Consider the following 16,220-nt stretch of genomic DNA (forward strand, 5'->3'; position numbering starts at 1 on the left):
GGAGGAATGGGCCAAAATTCAACAAACCTATTGTGGGAAGCTTGTGGAAGGCTGCCGAAACGTTTGACCCAAGTTAAACAATTTAAAGGCAATGCTACCAAATACTAATTGAGTGTATGTACACTTCTGACCCACTGGGAATGCGATGAAAGAAATAAAAGCTGAAATAAATAATTCTCTCCGCGATTATTCTGACATTTCACATTCTTAAAATAAAGTGGTGATCCTAACTGACCTAAGGCAGGGAATGTTTACTAGGATTGAATGTCAGGAATTGTGAAAACTGAGTTTAAATGTACTTGGCTAAGGTGAATGTAAAGTTCCGACTTCAACTGTACAATGTAGAAAATAGTATAAAATAAAGAAAAAACCTTGAATGAGTAGGTGTTCCCAAACTTTTGACATGAAGCCATTCTAATAGAACTCTACCTTTTTGAAAGGAATGTATGGGACACGATACTAAGGCTACCATTACTTATCATAAAAGCACTGTTTTGGTACAAATTATATATACAGTGGGGCAAAAAAGTATTTAGTCAGCCACCAATTGTGCAAGTTCTCCCACTTAAAAAGATGAGAGAGGCCTGTAATTTTCATCATAGGTACACTTCAACTATGACACACAAAATGAGAAAAAAATCCAGAAAATCACATTGTAGGATTTTTAATGAATTTATTTGCAAATTATGGTAGAAAATAAGTATTTGGTCAATAACAAACAAGCAAGATTTCTGGCTCTCACAAACCTGTAACTTCTTTAAGAGGCTCCTCTTTCCTCCACTCGTTACCTGTATTAATGGCACCTGTTTGAACTTGTTATCAGTATAAAAGACACCTGTCCACAACCTCAAACAGCCACACTCCAAACTCCACTATGGCCAAGACCAAAGAGCTGTCAAAGGACACCAGAAACAAAATTGTAGATCTGCACCAGGCTGGGAAGACTGAATCTGCAATAGGTAAGCAGCTTGGTTTGAAGAAATCAACTGTGGGAGCAAATATTAGGAAATGGAAGACATACAAGACCACTGATAATCCCCCTCGATCTGGGTCTCCACGCAAGATCTCACCCCGTGGGGTCAAAATGATCACAAGAACGGTGAGCAAAAATCCCAGAACCACACATGGGGACCTAGTGAATGACCTGCAGAGAGCTGGGACCAAAGTAACAAAGCCTACCATCAGTAACACACTACGAACTCAAATCCTGAGTGCCAGCGTGTCCCCCTGCGTAAGCCAGTACATGTCCAGGCCCGTCTGAAGTTTGCTAGAGAGCATTTGGATGAAGAAGATTGAAGAGAAGAAGATTGGGAGAATGTCATTTGGTCAGATGAAACCAAAATATAACTTTTTGGTAAAAACTCAACTCGTGTTTGGAGGACAAAGAATGCTGAGTTGCATCCAAATAACACCATACCTACTGTGAAGTATGGGGGTGGAAACATCATGATTTGGGGCTGTTTTTCTGCAAAGGGACCAGGACGACTGATCCATGTAAAGGAAAGAATGAATAGGGCCATGTATCGTGAGATTTTGAGTGAAAACCTCCTTCCATCAATCAGCAAGGTCATTGAAGATGAAACAGGACAATGATCTCAAACACACCGCCCGGGCAACGTGGCTTCGTAGGCATTTCAAGGTCCTGGAGTGGCTTAGCCAGTCTCCAAATCTCAACCCCATAGAAAATCTTTGGAGGGAGTTGAAAGTCTGTGTTGCCCAGCAACAGCCCCAAAACATCAATGCTCTAGAGGATATCTGCATGGAGGAATGGGCCAAAATACCAGCAACAGTGTGTGAAAACCTTGTGACTACTTACAGAAAACGTTTGACCTCTGTCATTGCCAACAAAGGGTATATAACAAAGTATTGAGATAAACTTTTGTTATTGACCAAATATTTATTTTCCACCATAATTTGCAAATAAATTAATTAAAAATCCTACAATGTGATTATCTGGATTTTCTTTCTCATTTTGTGTGTCATAGTTGAAGTGTACCTATGATGAAAATTACAGGCCTCATCTTTTTAAGTGGGAGAACTTGCACAATTAGTGGCTGACTAAACACTTTTTTTGCCCCACTCTATATACATATATCATTCTAATCCTCAGATATCACACAATATTTTCTTATCATTAGGAGCATGCTGAAATTTGATCCTCTCAATTTCCACCACATTTCTGCATACATTTAAAGAAAACATACATAAGGGACACTTGGTTAATTTTATTGTGTTCTCCACCTCAAACATTTTAAGCAATCATTGGGCTGTATATGTACCAATCATTTATTCCATATGGCCATGTGAATCCTGTCCAACTAGAACCAAAGTAGCTGGCTGGTGGTCATTTTGGAAATGGGGTCTTTCAGTGTATAATAGATGATTCAACCTGCAATGGCACTATACATCTTTATGTAGTAGTTGACTCACATTTGTGAAAGTTACCTGTCTCTCAACTGGACATAATGCATTCCTATGGGATTTTACTTAAAGTGATGTGTACAGGGCAGGTTTCCAGTCAAATTACATCAAATGTACACAAAACAGAATATCATATTATATATCATTGCATTCAGTAGATTTAGTAGATTTCACATATTACCTTTAGAGTGTTAACCTGTAAAACTATTGGAACTATCCATGAAAACCACATTTTCACTACTTTTCAACAAAATAAATGAAGGATATGTATATATGGCATCTTTTGGCCATTTTATTGTTTTTCCAGACCCCCTCAAACATTTTAAGCCATCATTGGGCTTTAGGAACCAAATATGATAATTATTCCACCTTTATTTAACCAGGTAAGCCAGTTGAGAACAAGTTCTCATTTACAACGTCGACCTGGCCAAGATAAAGCAAAGCAGTGCGACAAAAAAACAACACGGAGTTACACACAAACGTACAGTCAATAACACAATGGAAAAATCTATGTACAGTGTGTGCAAATGTAGAAGATTAGGGAGGTAAGGCAATAAATAGGCCATAGAGGCCAATAATTACAATTTAGCATTAACACTGGAGTGATAGATGTGCAGATGATGATGTGCAAGTAGAGATACTGGGGTGCAAAAGAGCAATAGGATAAATAACAATATGGGGGTGAGGTAGTATGGTGTGCTATTTACAGATTCACAGTACCTGTACACAGCCATTGGAAAGCTGCTCTGACAGCTAATGCTTAAAGTTAGAGAGGGAGAAATAAGAGTCCAGCTTCAGTGATTTTTGCAATTTGTTCCAGTCATTGGCAGCAGAGAACTGAAAGGAAAGGCGGCCGAAGGAAGTGTTGGCTTTGGGGATGACCAGTGAAATATACAGTGCCTTGTGAAAGTATTCGGCCCCCTTGAACTTTGCGACCTTTTGCCACATTTCAGGCTTCAAACATAAAGATATAAAACTGTATTTTTTTTCTTACTTTCGCAAGGCACTGTACCTGCTGGAGCGTGTGCTACGGATGTTGCTGGGTGACCAGTGAGCTAAGATAAGTCGGGGCTTTACCTAGAAAAGACTTATAGATGACCTGGAGCCAGTGGGTTTGGCGACGAATATGTAGTGACGGCCAGCCAACGAGAGCATACAGGTCGCAGTGGTGGGTAGTAAATGAGGCTTTGGTGACAAAACGGATGACACTGACAGACTACATCCAGTTTGTTGAGTAGAGTTTTATGGAGATACGGCTTTGTGAATCTTTTCCAATATGGCCAAATGCAGCTGTACACAAGCCCTGAGTGGAGCAGCACACTACTGAGATGAACTTGATCAACCAAGTCGATTTCTCATGTTGACTCTCTCTCAATGCCACACACCTGTGTATAGATTCATCCTCATCACCTTTACCTTATGCAACCTGCTTACAAGGTCTCTCCTTTGTTGCAGATCCACACACAAATGCAACTTTACCATGTCCAACCACAAGTAATTTAATAAATATGGACATAATCTGTGCTGGAACAAAAACAAAAAAAGTACCACAATAAAATAACAATATGAGTCAATGTGCAGGGATATAGATTCGTCGAGGGAATTTGTACATATAGGTAGGGGTAAAGTGACTATGAATAGATAATAAACAGCGAGTAGCAGCAGAGTGTAATTGCAAATAGTCCAGGTGGCCCTTTGATTCATTGTTCAGCAGTCTTATGGCTTGGGGGTAGAAGCTGTTAAGGAGCCTACTGAACCTAGACTTGGTGCACCGGTACTGCTTGCTGTGCGGTAGCATTAGAGAACAGTCTAGGACTTGGGTGACTGGAATCGTTGACCATTTTTTGGGCCTTTTTCTGACACAGCCTACTATATAGGTCCTGGATGGCAGGAAGCTTGGCCCCAGTGATGTACTGGGCCGTATGCACTACCCTCTGTAGTGCCTTATGGTCGGATACTCGAGCAGTTGCCATACCAGGCGGAGATGCGACTGGTCAGGATGCTCTCGATGGTGCAGCTGTAGAACCTTCTGAGGATCTGGAGATTCATAACAAATCAAGTCTCCTGAGGGGGAAAAGATGTTGTCATGCCCTCTTCATGACTTTCTTGATGTGTTTAACCATGATAGTTTGTTGGTGATGTGGCCACCAAGGAACTTGAAACTCTGAACCCCCTCCACTACAGCCCTGGCGATGTGAAGGGGGCTGTTCGGCCCTCCTTTTCCTGTAGTCCACGATCATCTCATTTGTCTTGCTCACGTTGAGGGAGAGGTTCTTGTCCTGCCACCACACTGCCAGGTCTCTTACCTCCTCCCTATAGGCTGTCTCATTGTTGGCGGTGATCAGGCCTACCACCGTTGTGTCATCAGCAAACTTAATGATGGTGTTGGAGTCATGCTTAGCCACGCAGTCGTTGGTGAACAGGGAGTACAGGAGGGGAGTAAACACGCGGCCTTGTGAATGTTGGCTTCTGGTTGGGATATGTACGTACGGTCACTGTGGGGACGACGTCGTCGGTGCATTTATTGATGAAGCCGGTGACTGAGGTGGTATACTCCTCAATGCCATATTCTAGTCTGGGTTAGCAATAGAACGGACGGTAGAGGTGGGTTACCCACTCGCCAACAAATTCTCACAAGGCACCCTGATCTCCGCCCACTTTATTTCCTTCATGTGAATGATGGGGATTAAGGCCATTATATCCTTTGCGTCCGACTCATTAAAGAAAATACCTTCGTCCAGTTCGAGGTGAGTAATTGCTGTTCGGATATCCAGAAGCTCTTTTCGGTCATAAGAGCATCAACATTATGTACAAAAGAAGTAAAAAATAAGTTACAAACAATGCCAAAAAACCACACAAAATAGCACAATTGGTTAGGAGCCTGTAAAACGGCAGCCATCCCCTCCGACGCCATTGTCAGAGTGCTGACAGATGTGTGAAATTTGGTGGCTCCATGACAAATAACAATATGTAGCCGCTGGACTATGGTCAAAATGACCCCTATTAAGGTCACAATCAGAATTGTCTATATTATCTGTGTTTTTTTTAGTTGGTAGATAACATTAGTTTGGCATGATATTACAATATTTTCTTCTACCAGGAAATCCACATGGCAGTCATTTTATTAAAATGGCCACCCTGATTGACTGACAGGCTTCCCAGACAGCCTCAATCTTTAAAATGTTCCTTAAGATATCTAGTATTAATGTACCAAGTTTGATACTTGTATCATAAAATGGAACAATCATTTCACATATACACTGGACTAGTGGTTCTCCTGGACCAGAAGTGAAGAACATACGATGTAGGATCTTAATTTGATCAGTCTTCTGATGCTAAGAATTGTCCTGTGGAGCAGGAAATGCAAACGTGTAGTATATTCAAAGTTTCAAAAGTTTTTTAAACTTTGTAATTTCCACTTAAATGTCAGACATGATTTGCCTTAACAAAAAATGTATCAACACCTACAAAAATCTCCATGAATTATAATTCACATTTCCTGTTGCTGCAGAACAATTTTCCTGCTGTAGAAAACAGGCTCAAATGAAGATCCTGCATCTGTAGTACGACATTGAGTCGTAGAAATTATCAGTGATGGTCAACCAGTAGATATGAGGAGGTAGGGACTGACCAGTGTTGTTCCCCCCTTCGGCCTTGGGCTGGGTTCTGAGGGTCCTCTGGACGGGCTCGGGGCCTGTTAGGACCTGGGGGTTCTTCCCTCGTACCTGGAAACAGCCAAACGTCAGGCTGCTGAGACGCTGGGCTTCCCCAGGCTTAGACTGGACACCAACTCCTCGCTTTTGCTCCAGGGCTGGAACACATACATGAGACGGAGACTTTAAAATGTCTAGCCAGGGGACTTGGGTGTGTGTGTGTGTGTCTTTCCTGTGGTCCTTACCCTGCATCTGTTTCTGTATCTCCTGGATCTGAGCCTCCTGCTGAATGTTGGTCTCTCTCAGAGCAGCATTCTCCACCTCAAACTGGGAACAACACAAACTCTTGTAACACCAAAAAGCATCAACACTAATACTATACAAATACACACACACGCTTGATTTACTTTCCTTGTGGTGGCCAAACAATTGATTCCCATTGAAAGTCCTATTTCCCTGACCCTAATTGCAACCCTAAGCCTAAAATAGCATTTTTCCTTGTGGAGACTGGCAAAATGTTTTCCTTGTTTTGTTATCCTTGTGAGGACATACACTTTATGTACTTTACCTCACACAGCTTCAGCATCACCCACTCTTTGATCTTCGCTGCTTTCTCCTCCACAGTCTTAGCATCCTGGGCTCGGATCTGTTTCTGGTAAGGGAGAGAGACAGATATCAACACTGATCTAGGATCAGCATACCCTCCCCACAATCCTAACCTTAACCATTACGGGGGGAAAGAACAAAACTGACCTTAGATCACTGTCTAGTGGCAGCTCTTTACCTACTCCTCCAGCTGTCGTCACAAACACTGTTCTAGGATCAGCTTACCCTCCCACAATACTAAACTTAACCATTAAGGGAGAACTGTTTACCTGCTCCTCCAGCTGTGTCTCCAGCAGGGTGATGACATCATCCTTCTCCTGTAGGAGAGACTGTAGGTCCTGACAGCGTTTGAACAACCGCACCTCAGAGTCACCTGACTGACCGTCTGGAGCCTTCGCCTTCTCCTCCATCCACTGCACCTGAGAGAGACACACACACACACACACACACACACACACAGTTACAAAGAGTATGCATACGCACACATCACACATAATAGAATGAGCTCAAAAATTATACAGGTAACTTCCCAAATAAAGGAAACACTTGAATAAATGAGGTGTATGTCAAAGTATGTCAAAAGGACAGGTGTGGCTCCTGAGTTAATTAAGCAATTAACATCCCATCATGCTTAGGGTCATGTATAAAAATGGTGGGCAGGCCATTATTTTGGCTACCATGGCTATGGCCCCATAGGATGAAAAAGCCCCCATCCACAGGGCACGATTGGTCACTGAATGGTTTGATGAGCATGAAAACGTGTAAACCATATGCCATGTCTCAGTCCCCGCATCTCAACCCAACTGAACACTTATGGGAGGTTCTGGAGTGGCGTCTGAGACGACGGTTTCCACCACCATCAAAACACCAAATGATGGAATTTCTCAGGCAAGAATGGCGTTGCATCCCTCCAGTAGACTTCCAGACATATGTAGAATCTATGCCAAGGTGCATTGAAGCTGTTCTAACGAGTGGTGACCCAACACCCTATGAAGACACTTTGTTGGTGTTGCCTTTATTTTGACATTTACCTGGACATGTAACAAACACAAACACACACACACACACACACACACACACACACACACACCTCATTTACCTGCTGGTGAGCTTTGAAGGCACGTTTGTCTGCCTCTACCACCTGCGTCTCCAGCTGCTGAATCTGTAAGGGGGAGAACGATGGACGACATGTTTATGTTCCATGTTTACATACACAGTCACTGACTACATCCTCAGTCCCACTCCCCTCACTTGCACCGAATGATGTGAACGAGACCTTTCATTTCCCTCTTGGTCTAGCACATTAAAACAATATTTATACAGACTTAGAGGAGAAATATCAACCTCCGCTCAAGCCCAAATGCAACAACTACATCCAAATAAAGAATGGGAGGTGGTGCATACTAGACATAGTGAGTGTCATTACTGATAACACTTCCTGATTTATGTTCCGAAATGGAAAAGGGAACCGTTACATTCCCCAAATGCTCTTGCCTTGAGCATCCATTGTCAAATATATTTTGTATTCGATGTTTTAAAAATGTGACTAATAACAAAAATGCATCTATGTCATCACTAAACCTGTATAGTAAAGACCTACTTATGTGAGACTTGACTCCTGCTGTACTGCCCCTCTTGGTTACGGCTACAGTGTGTTACACGGAAGTCTGGTTGGACGTGAAAGTGTACGGGTGACAAGTCTCATGGTTACAGCCGGTCCTTTGTGTGCCCTGACCAGAGAGGACACTTAGAAAGCTGTCAGGCTCGTGTTAAACCACAGAGACACAGAGAGCGCCATTAATACCAGAGAACACCACTGTTTACACTGCAACGAGACGCCTAACAGATCTAGTGCACTTCGCACGCCACTTGGTCACAATTACAGTGGAAACACGCACGCACGGGCACGCATACATACACACACACACACAAAAAGGAAAGAACGCACTGACGCGCACACAGACACAGCTTTGTGGGAACGGGGAATGTAGAAGAACTTATGAGTAGCATTCCTGTCAAATGCCTCAGCTCAAAGTGGCGGAAGTGGCAGAGAAACCAATGTCTTCTGAGGAGGCACACGAAGAATCCCAAGCCCTCTGACAAACACGGCCTTTGAATGTGCCGCAACAAAGGCCCATTACAGCAGCGGCATTCTATCCAAAACACACACACACACACACAGTCCAGTATTCTGGGATCATGACATCATGGTGAGGCTATAGTGGAGCCTGTATAGACTGGAGAGCTGGCTCCAGAGTTGCTGCTGGACTCTCATTGCTCTGGCACTGGTTCTACTCAGCAATGTGTTTCCCTTTAGTTCTAGTAACTGGGAAATGGACCCAGCCCAGCCGGGCCCAGAGGTTAGCTGATGCTATGTCCTCACACACACACACACACAGAGTTTCCATTGCAGGAGAATAATACGTTTGGAAGACTCGCCATGTGGATCAAAACTGTAATGTATGGGTTTTCTGTGTGTGTGTGTGTGTGTGTGTGTGTGTACATAGGGAGCAAGAACCAAGGACGTTGTTTTATGGATATTTCAGTAGACCTAAAAGCCTAGTGAAATATTTTAAAAAGGGCAGTCAGTGAAGCCAGTGGTAAACAGCAAATCCTGTCTGAACCAGTCGGGTCCGCTCTGTCTTCCAACTCCAGCTGAGGGAAGGAAGGCCTGGAGCCTATTCACAGCAGGGGCAGACTGTACACAATTGTACACACACACTACCCTAACTGTGGCCAGTGGTGTGCCAGCTGGACCAAAGGGTGTGTTCAGATCAAAAACACACATGAAACCTGCAGAGGGGTTGGGTTAAATGTGGAAGATACGTTTCGGTTGAATGCATTGAGTTGTGCAACTGAACCCTTTCCCCTTTCCAATACGGCACCATACACACACACACACACACACATAACACACACACACACACGCTACATCCATTTTTTTGTTACTTATTTTTACTCGGTCAGGGTTTCAACTCATTTTTAGCTGGCTAAATTCATTTATCTATCTATCTAAAAGTAATCATGGCAGATTTACAGACCGGGCACGTGCTCAGGGGCCCTGACCTCCAGGGGCCCTGAATGATTTTGTTTGTCATTCTCACTCCGATATCACATTAATATGGCATAAGTTATGGCAAAATTTCAGGACATTAGCTTTAAAACTTCAACAATTTCTCCCCACCCCATGGCAAAATGTGCAGGAAATTGGATGTAAAACTGCTAACTTATCTCTCTGCGCCATGGCAAAGTATATAGAGGGTATAATTGCATGAAATGACTTATACATTTGCTAAATGATCTCCCACCCCATGGCAAAATATGTAGAACGTCAGAAAACTTGCTTTAAAAGTGCAAAATGTTAACCATGCCCTATGACAAAATATGAAGAATTGCAGGAAATTTAAGCTAAAACTTTGTCAAGAGGGGGGCCACTTAAATGTTTTGCCCACTAGGTAGGGGCCCCCCAACCAAATCTCGCTTAGGGTCAGCCTTGCACACACACACACACACACGGACACGCACATGCACACAAAGGGGCAGGCGGGCAGTCAGGCAAGCACTCACGGACACACACACACACACACACACACACACACACACACACACATACACACCTTCTTAGGAAGGATTCTCCAGAGCCCAAGGCCGTCCACAAATGACAACCTACAGCTTTCTCTCAATGCACAGATATAGCATCAAGCAGAGAATAGAACTGTAATTACAGGCAGGCAATTCCATGGTGGCATAATGAGGCTGAGATTCAGAGTTTTCACTTTAAAAGTATGCCAAACACAAACCATCGATTGCTAAGTTAACCCTTTACACTCGTGGGAATTGGCCGATATGCAAAGGGCTAAATTGAGATGCTTCTTATAGAAGAAATATAAAAAGCATATGCATAAAAATGGTAGCAATTGAAAAGGAACAGTTTCGAGATTATAGGAAAATTATTTGACCAAAAGTTGAAAACACAAACAGTTCACCTGACACAAGACCGAATCCAAAAATTACACTTTTGATTTTGTTCATTTGACAATTTTACTGTACCCTTCGTTGCATTTGTTGATAAAGAAATCAGAAAATAATCTGGATACATTCAGTAACAAGGGTTCTCAGTGAGAGGACTAACTGGTGTCTCCAAGTGGTCACACACCTCTCCAAAAAGCCTGTTCTATTGTCAATTTATTTAAAAAAACAATGTCAAAGTGTTAAGCTTTCACAATGCAATTCAGGGAAACAGATCAACATTTTGGTGCAAATAGAATGAAGACGTGACTGCATTCAGCAAATGTCCTTCGCAAATAGGCAAACATAGGCTCATTCTGTTCAGAACAACGCAGGGTATGACGCCATGTCATCTTGTAACTCTACATCACACATGGTGATTATAAAAGTTGACACTGTATATAACATTAATTTTATGATTTGTAAATGTGAAGTGCACATTTGGACTCACAGATGTTTGGCTTCCTTGCATGATTTCAAATCGGTATTTATTGATCCTCAATGTCTCATCTTTTAAAATACAGTGCCTTGCGAAAGTATTCGGCCCCCTTGAACTTTGCGACCTTTTGCCACATTTCAGGCTTCAAACATAAAGATATAAAACTGTATTTTTTTGTGAAGAATCAACAACAAGTGGGACACAATCATGAAGTGGAACGACATTTATTGGATATTTCAAACTTTTTTAACAAATCAAAAACTGAAAAATTGGGCGTGCAAAATTATTCAGCCCCTTTACTTTCAGTGCAGCAAACTCTCTCCAGAAGTTCAGTGAGGATATCTGAATGATCCAATGTTGACCTAAATAACTAATGATGATAAATAGAATCCACCTGTGTGTAATCAAGTCTCCGTATAAATGCACCTGCACTGTGATAGTCTCAGAGGTCCGTTAAAAGCGCAGAGAGCATCATGAAGAACAAGGAACACACCAGGCAGGTCCGAGATACTGTTGTGAAGAAGTTTAAAGCCGGATTTGGATACAAAAAGATTTCCCAAGCTTTAAACATCCCAAGGAGCACTGTGCAAGCGATAATATTGAAATGGAAGGAGTATCAGACCACTGCAAATCTACCAAGACCTGGCCGTCCCTCTAAACTTTCAGCTCATACAAGGACTGAAGACAGCCAAGAGGCCCATGATCACTCTGGATGATGCAGCCAAGAGGCCATAGGACAAAATCAGATATCCAAAAAAGAGTGGCAAGAAGAAAGCCATTTCTTAAAGATATCCATAAAAAGTGTCGTTTAAGTTTGCCACAAGCCACCTGGGAGACACACCAAACATGTGGAAGAAGGTGCTCTGGTCAGATGATACCAAAATTGAACTTTTTGGCAACAATGCAAAACGTTATGTTTGGCGTAAAAGCAACACAGCTCATCACCCTGAACACACCATACCCACTGTCAAACATGGTGGTGGCAGCATCATGGTTTGGGCCTGCTTTTCTTCAGCAGGGACAGGGAAGATGGTTAAAATTGATGGGAAGATGGATGGAGCCAAATACAGGACCATTCTGGAAGAAAACCTGATGGAGTCTGCAAAAGACCTGAGACTGGGACGGAGATTTGTCTTCCAACAAGACAATGATCCAAAACATAAAGCAAAATCTACAATGGAATGGTTCAAAAATAAACATATCCAGGTGTTAGAATGGCCAAGTCAAAGTCCAGACCTGAATCCAATCGAGAATCTGTGGAAAGAACTGAAAACTGCTGTTCACAAATGTTCTCCATCCAACCTCACTGAGCTCGAGCTGTTTTGCAAGGAGGAATGGGAAAAAATTTCAGTCTCTCGATGTGCAAAACTGATAGAAACATAGCCCAAGCGACTTACAGCTGTAATCGCAGCAAAAGGTGGCGCTACAAAGTATTAACTTAAGGGGGCTGAATAATTTTGCACGCCCAAATTTTCAGTTTTTGATTTGTTAAAAAAGTTTGAAATATCCAATAAATGTCGTTCCACTTCATGATTGTGTCCCACTTGTTGTTGATTCTTCACAAAAAAATACAGTTTTATATCTTTATGTTTGAAGCCTGAAATGTGGCAAAAGGTCGCAAAGTTCAAGGGGGCCAAATACTTTCGCAAGGCACTGTATATAGAGTCCTCTTAATTTACAGCATTTTCCTCACTCAGACAACAAAACGTGCAAAAGTTGCCCAATTAGCGGGAGGGATGGTGGCAACTTCTTGACGCGCGAGGTGCTCAAGTTCAGAACAGCTGTCAGTCAAAACCCATCCAGCGCTGTGAAGCTGTGAAGCGCAGTCAGAGCACTGGTGTCATGTATAGCATGTTACTGTACAGCCACTGCATTTATCAGAGCCCAAATCTGCCATTTTCAAGTCATATATGGGTATGAGTATAAAGGACTACACGAGCCATACAACTCCATGCACGAGCCATACAACTCCATGCACGAGCCACACAACTCCATGCACGAGCCACACAACTCCATGCACGAGCCACACAACTCCATGCACGAGCCACACAACTCCATGCACGAGCCACACAACTCCATGCACGAGCCACACAACTCCATGCACGAGCCACACAACTCCATGCACGAGCCACACAACTCCATGCACGAGCCACACAACTCCATGCACGAGCCACACAACTCCATGCACGAGCCACACAACTCCATGCACAAGCACTACTTTTAACAATTTCCAGTGAAAATCTCACTCAGTTGTTTATGTGACCACGTTTTCCAAGAACTGTTAAATATCTACACTGAATAAAGATTCAAAGATGTCTGCAGAAAGAATGGGGTGTCAGCTATGACATGACACCATACGTTTCTAAAAATGTATTTTGGTTGAACTCCAGCAAGAGAAGTGGATTAACACCTGGTAACAAAATGACACCGTGGGTCCCTGATCTGTACTATACACAAATGCATCATTATGAATGTCAATCTCTTCATGGTGATGTATCCTGAATGGGTACACAAACATAGAAAAATGCAATATCCTCCTTTGCGTCTGGTTTTGGTTGGTGCTCAGTGGGTGACAGGGCTGGTTACAGTGAATGGAAAGAGAGAGGGTTCATGGGTAGGTGCAAGTAAGAGCCGGGGGAGGTGACATTAACTGAAGAGAAGAGAGACAGGGAGAGAGAGAGAGGAAGGGATTGTTCAAACTGTTTTCACACACTTTCTTTGACCACCACGCGACAGAAAGAGAAAACCGTTATGACCTGAAAATAACAGTATCCCCGTGGAAGGCAGGACAGGATGCAGTTTTGTGTTCGAGACCATCTAAAGTGAGACCGACCATCTAAAGTGGGGGGGGGGGGGGGGACCGTGTCAGAGTCAAGACCGATACCAGAAAAATGCGAGTCCAACTCAAGATCATGACCGGTATTTCTGTGTTCATATTTCAGAAGAACATATGGATTCTCTAACTTACCCTAGTAAAACTGACTATCCTACTGATCCTCTACTTTGACGATGACATCTACAAAATAGCTTCCAATACTCTACTCAGCAAACTGGATGCAGTTTATCACAGTGCCATCCGTTTTGTTACTAAAGCACCTTATACCACCCACCACTGCGACCTGTATGCTCTAGTCGGTTGGCCCTTGCTACATAAAGCTCCGCCTTATCTCAGTTCACTGGTCACGATGGCAACATCCACCCGTAGCACACGCTACCTCATCCCCATACTGTTTATATTTATTTACTTGTCTGCTCTTTTGCACACCAATATCTCTACCTGTACATGACCATCTGATCATTTATCACTCCAGTGTTAATCTGCAAAATTGTAATTATTCGCCTACCTCCTCATGCCTCAAAATGTATATAGACTCTCTTTTTTTTGTACTGTGTTATTGACTTGTTAATTGTTTACTCCATGTGTAACTCTGTGTTGTCTGTTCACACTGCTATGCTTTATCTTGGCCAGGTCGCAGTTGCAAATGAGAACCTACCTGGTTAAATAAAGGTTAAATAAAAAAATAAAAAAACATTCAGAATGGTGTAAAAAATGCATGCAAACCCAAACACAGTGGGGAACAATGAGGGCCTTCTACAATTTCAGAGAAAGGCTAAGGATTTATAAAAATAATACAAATAATTAGAACGATATATTATTAGTTTCAATTATGTTCTGACTTAATCTCTTCAGTGTTTGTTAGCAAGGAAAAGGTCAACGTTGAAGACAAAAAATATTCAACCAGAATTTTTCTTTGGCAGTCTCTGGGTAGATACATTTAGCTAGCTAAGTTAGCCATTGGCTAGGCCATCAGAAGCTTGATAGAAGGCATCTGTCATTCAACTGTATATGGGGAAAATTTTAGAGCGACAGTGGAATCAACCAATCACATTGACTTCTAATGACCAACAGGTCGAAGGCCAAAAAGTCATTGTGCAATAGGGAGCAGTAGTTTTCCCACGGTCCAGCTAGCTAGCTTTTGTTGTAGGCTAGTTTGCAGCGGCTGCAGCAGGTGTTATCGAAGAGGATATTGTTGCTAATTTGTTAGCTTCTCCCTTTTCAAGAATAACTTCCAACAAAAAGTTACGTTTCAAATGATCATCATCTGGTGAGTGGAACTGTAATTTCTTATTGCAGCTCACATCTCTTTGAAAATAACTTGTGTGTGAAACATTGTTGCATTTAAACTCTAGATCACCGGTTACTTTGTGTGCTAAACGTTAAATGTTTTTTTGCAACGGGAAGTAAGAGTTGTACATTTAGATTGGGAAATGCTTAGCCTATTGGTTGTGTTTTTGTATTCTTCTGATTGGGACCTACTGGCTTATTATGTCCGAGTTAATGGACTGCTGTCTTTCCATCGGCCCTATACAGTGGTGTAGTGGTGCCTGGAGAACTGGGTCCTGTGTGAAGGAATGGCACCCTGTGTGAAAAATGCTGTTTTCCTTTAGATTTGTCAGATTTCCACTTTCAAAATCACACTTTAAAAAATATACTAAAATGTTGAGTTCTAAGTCCACAACCATGCTTAAACCACATCAGCAGACCGTCTGGGGGAGAACAAAAAGAAGAAATGTCTGGGAGGGTGTAGTTGCCCTTCTAATTCAATTGAGCAAAACAAATTCCCTCCCCATTGATACAAATCGTTCCAAAATAAAAAAAAGTTAAGAATTATTTATGAATTGATCTTTAATTAAATGAGTTGACTCTTCACATAGGATGATTTCACTGAACAACAAAAGAAAGAGAATATTGAATGATCCTCTATGATCCATTGCAATTCTCAAAAATGTTTTCAACATACATCTGCAATATGATAGTCTAGAAACTAAAGCTTTGGTTGTCTCCCTCTCAGGCTTCTATGTCTCCTCCCTGGACCTCCTCAATGTCCACCTCTTAAACATCAGACTGAGGCCTCATCTTCACTGTCACTTTCCAACCTTGTTGAGGATGGCTCATTGTCAGGCTCAAAAAGCCTCAAATTTGCCCGGATGGCCATAAAGTTTTCAACCTTGTATTGGTCAGCCTGTTGCGTGCTGATTCTGCGTCTTTGCATTCTTCACATACGATTTGGCGCAGTATTTGCAAAGGTGCA

At 42.3% G+C, this 16,220-nt stretch overlaps 1 protein-coding gene across 2 annotated transcripts in view; it reads right to left on the bottom strand.

Moving 5' to 3' along the window:
• Positions 1-16,220, bottom strand: part of plekhh2 (pleckstrin homology domain containing, family H (with MyTH4 domain) member 2) — a 68,697-nt gene that overhangs the window by 23,815 nt on the left and 28,662 nt on the right. For both annotated transcript variants that reach the window (XM_064932198.1, XM_064932197.1), the window contains exons 3-7: positions 7,780-7,842; positions 6,950-7,099; positions 6,643-6,726; positions 6,320-6,401; positions 6,053-6,232 (exon numbers count right to left, since the gene is read on the bottom strand). In XM_064932198.1, coding sequence (XP_064788270.1) covers positions 6,053-6,232; positions 6,320-6,401; positions 6,643-6,726; positions 6,950-7,099; positions 7,780-7,842 — 559 coding nt within the window. The remainder of the gene's footprint in view (positions 1-6,052; positions 6,233-6,319; positions 6,402-6,642; positions 6,727-6,949; positions 7,100-7,779; positions 7,843-16,220) is intronic.

This window comes from Oncorhynchus masou, chromosome 23 (genome assembly GCF_036934945.1).
Source record: "Oncorhynchus masou masou isolate Uvic2021 chromosome 23, UVic_Omas_1.1, whole genome shotgun sequence".
NCBI classification, from domain to species: Eukaryota; Metazoa; Chordata; class Actinopteri; order Salmoniformes; family Salmonidae; genus Oncorhynchus; species Oncorhynchus masou.